At 42.6% G+C, this 3269-nt stretch overlaps 1 protein-coding gene across 1 annotated transcript; it reads left to right on the top strand.

Annotated features, from left to right (window-relative positions):
- Positions 1-6: 6 nt before the first annotated feature.
- KLF4 (Kruppel like factor 4) lies at positions 7-2919 on the top strand. Its single transcript, XM_018072805.2, has 3 exons — positions 7-62; positions 148-312; positions 1799-2919. Exons 2-3 carry the CDS (start codon positions 153-155, stop codon positions 1972-1974), a joined length of 336 nt encoding a protein of 111 aa, XP_017928294.1. The 5' UTR covers positions 7-62; positions 148-152; the 3' UTR covers positions 1975-2919.
- Positions 2920-3269: the final 350 nt, after the last annotated feature.

Raw genomic sequence — 3269 nt, 5'->3', positions numbered from 1 at the left:
GGCCCCCGGTTACCCCACCTTCCTGCCCGAGCAGCTTCCACCCAGCACGCTCCAGTACCAAGGTGAGTGCCCGCAGTGCTGGGGCAGCCAGTGTGCCCGCTTTGGTGCTGGCCACGGCGGTGCTCATTCCTCCCTGTCTGCCCCTAGAGCTGATGCCATCCGGGAGCTGCTTGCCTGAGGAGACCAAGCCCAAGAGGGGACGCCGGTCGTGGCCTAGGAAAAGGACGGCCACACACACCTGTGACTATGCGGGCTGCGGCAAAACCTACACCAAGAGCTCTCATCTCAAGGCTCATCTAAGAACCCATACAGGTCAGTTCCAGTGTCCCGGCCTGAGGGGCATGGGATGAGTCTTTCAGACAGTGAAAACGTGTGAGCACAGGAGGAGGGCTAAAAGCAGCAAGACGTACCCTTTCTCTGCTGGGTTTCCGGGCTTTTTTGTTTTTAATTCCCCTCTTGGTTATTTGAAGTCTTGTGGAGCCTTTGCTTATTGGCTTGACATTTTGCTTAATGGTTTAGTGACTCAGGGAGCAGATGGGTTTCTTGCCAAGGCACAGTTTGTTACTTCTCTCTTGCTGTGTGGAGAGCTAATTAGCAGGTAATTGGAAGTCAGGTAGGATTCGTTGTGCTAGATGGTGTTGGCCCACTTCTGAGAAGGAAGCAGACCTCTCTCAAAGATACTTCTTGCTTTGCTTGTGGGTAAGTGCTGTGCAGTCTTGTAGGGGAGAGGTTTGTGCACCTCTGCTGCTTCCTTTTTGGGGAAACCGTGATGGGGCCCATTGAGAGCGGGGCTTTCAGCTGAGCTGCAGCACAGATGGGGTGCCTCGCCTACCTGTGGGAGGACATCTTTTCCTGAAACAGCACCAAAGAGGCAGTTTAACTGTGGATAGTCGGCAGCTGGAATTGGGATAAAACCTGCTGAATTGTGTATCTGAGCCTGGTTTCAAACTCTAGCCTTGTAGCTAAGTGTGTGGTGTTGCAGTAACTGAGCTTGTGAAAGCAGGTACAGCCAGTGTGGGCATTCCATAACAGTGATTAAATTACCTGGGAATTTGCATGATTTAAATCCCTGGATTGTGAACTCGATTCAAAACTTTCTCCTGAGGAGGAGATAGGATAGGGAAAAACAAATACTGGTGCTGTGGTAGTTAGGCTGCATTTTCAGCTAATGGCAGTGGGGGAAAAACAATCAGTCAAGTGAATGGTGAACATCTGCCCCAAGCCAGTCAGCACTGTCTCCAGTGTGCGTGGGACAGGGACTTTGTAATTGTGAGGGAAGCTCATCCTGCCATGAACAGTGGTTTTGTTATGGTGAAGACACTAGTAAGATTGAGTCCTTAATCAGGCTGAGCTAATGAAAATAGTTTCTGGCTGTTTTTTTCCTTCTTGAGACCTACAATTACCTAAATACGTTGTTCTGCTGAGCTATTTGTGGTTGCTATGTAAAATTGCCAACAAAAATACGCACTTGCGTTCTCTGAAGCCTTGTACGGAAGAGGATGGGAATGAACATTTTAGTGAAGATTTAAGTGACACCAAAATTGTATAGTGCCTATACATCTCAAAAAGACAATCTTGCTCTGTTATTCCTTGTAGTTTGTTTGTAACTGCTTCAAGAAGTCCATTGCATTTGACTGCCCCTTTTTTTTTTTTTTAAGCAGGACAGTATTCTAGTGCTGCTTGAGAGAAAGGTGCTAGAACTGGTAGCCACATAAAAAACCCAAAAAACCAAAAAACCCCACCCCAAAACAACAAACCTCCTAACTGATGTGTTTTATTGCCTGGGTTTTTTTAAAAGGTGAGAAGCCTTATCACTGTGACTGGGAAGGCTGTGGATGGAAGTTTGCCCGATCCGATGAACTTACTCGTCACTACAGAAAACACACAGGCCACCGCCCTTTTCAGTGCCAGCGGTGTGACAGAGCATTTTCCAGGTCAGACCACCTTGCCTTACACATGAAGAGGCACTTCTAGTTGGAAGCAGTGGACCTTTTCCCTAAAGATTCAGTATTTACAGCACAAGGACTGTACTGTCTTCCGCAAGATGGGGAGAAACACAGTTTAAGCACTACAGATAAATCGAGGTGAAGTCTTCCAAAGAGTGGAAAAGAGGGATAACTGCATATGGACGTTGCAACTTTCTTTTTTTATAGTTATACACTTAAAAGTAAGAGAACCAAAAAAAAAAAAAAGTTGGGGTCAATGACTGGATCTTCTCTCATTCCAATCTGTAAATCCAACTTGAATTATTTCCGGACTACAAAATGCCAAGGAGTGACTGGAAGTCACGGATATCAGGGTTAAACAGGCTGTGTGTAGTTTGGAGGGTGGGGATATTACACAGGGAAATGACATTCCCTTAATTTTCTTTCAATGCAATATTAGATGTAAATGTCATCTTGTACTTTCTTTTCTTTTTCTTCTTCTAAAAGCCATCACAATGTTAAAAGAGGAGGAAAAATTCAGGTACAAAATTATATTTTAAAAGCCTATTTCATGGTGCTTAGTGACTGTTGGTTCTAGAGGTACCAAAACCAGGAAGCCAAAGTTCTCAAACTGCTGCATATCTGACAAGGAAATATTTTTTGTCTTCCGATTGCCAATTATGACCTAAATCAGGTGAATAAACCTGGTTTATCTTTTTTTACTAAGAAAATAACTTTATGCAGACAGTCTGTAATGCACTGTGGTTTCGATGTGCAATAGTTTGTACAATGGTTTATTCCCAAATATGCCTTAAGCAGAACAAATGTTTTCTATATAGTTCTTTACATAATAAATATGTAATATAAATTTAAGCAAACTTCTATTTTGTATATTTGTAAACCACAAAGTAATAACAAAATTTTGTTGGAATTTGTATTTTGCATATTCAAGGTGAAAATAAGTTTTAAATAAACCTATAATATTTTATCTGAATAGTTGCCCTAGTTTTCTTCTATGCATGGACAAGGCCAAAGAAAGTTTATTAAGTATTTGTTAGTGGTTGAGTTTACCAAGGCAAGGAGGGGGTGGCAGCAAAGGCTTGTAGTCTCAAGACTCTGAAAGATAGGATTGTGTAAGTGCAGTGCTGATGTCACATGTCTTTTTAGGGAAAAAGGTGTAAGGAAGATTTTTTGCTCTGAATATCAAATTGCCACTTATCTCACCTGCATGATGAAACTGTAGTTTTACTGTTTTTTAAGTAACTCAGTCTGAATTACTTGTTAGAGGAAACACTTCTGCTGAGGACATGGAGACTTTGTGTGTTCGAAAGATAACAAATTCTA

This window comes from Manacus vitellinus, unplaced genomic scaffold (genome assembly GCF_001715985.3).
Source record: "Manacus vitellinus isolate BGI_N305 unplaced genomic scaffold, ASM171598v3 scaffold_23_pilon, whole genome shotgun sequence".
Taxonomy (NCBI): domain Eukaryota; kingdom Metazoa; phylum Chordata; class Aves; order Passeriformes; family Pipridae; genus Manacus; species Manacus vitellinus.
This window is presented reverse-complemented; position numbering and strand designations above follow the sequence as displayed.

Bases quoted from the DNA above. Each gene is read 5' to 3' on its own strand.
- KLF4 (XM_018072805.2), top strand. From the start codon at position 153: ATGCCATCCGGGAGCTGCTTGCCTGAGGAGACCAAGCCCAAGAGGGGA. The intron at 313-1,798 runs GTCAGTTCCAGT...TTTTTTTAAAAG, and splicing joins TCATCTAAGAACCCATACAG to GTGAGAAGCCTTATCACTGT.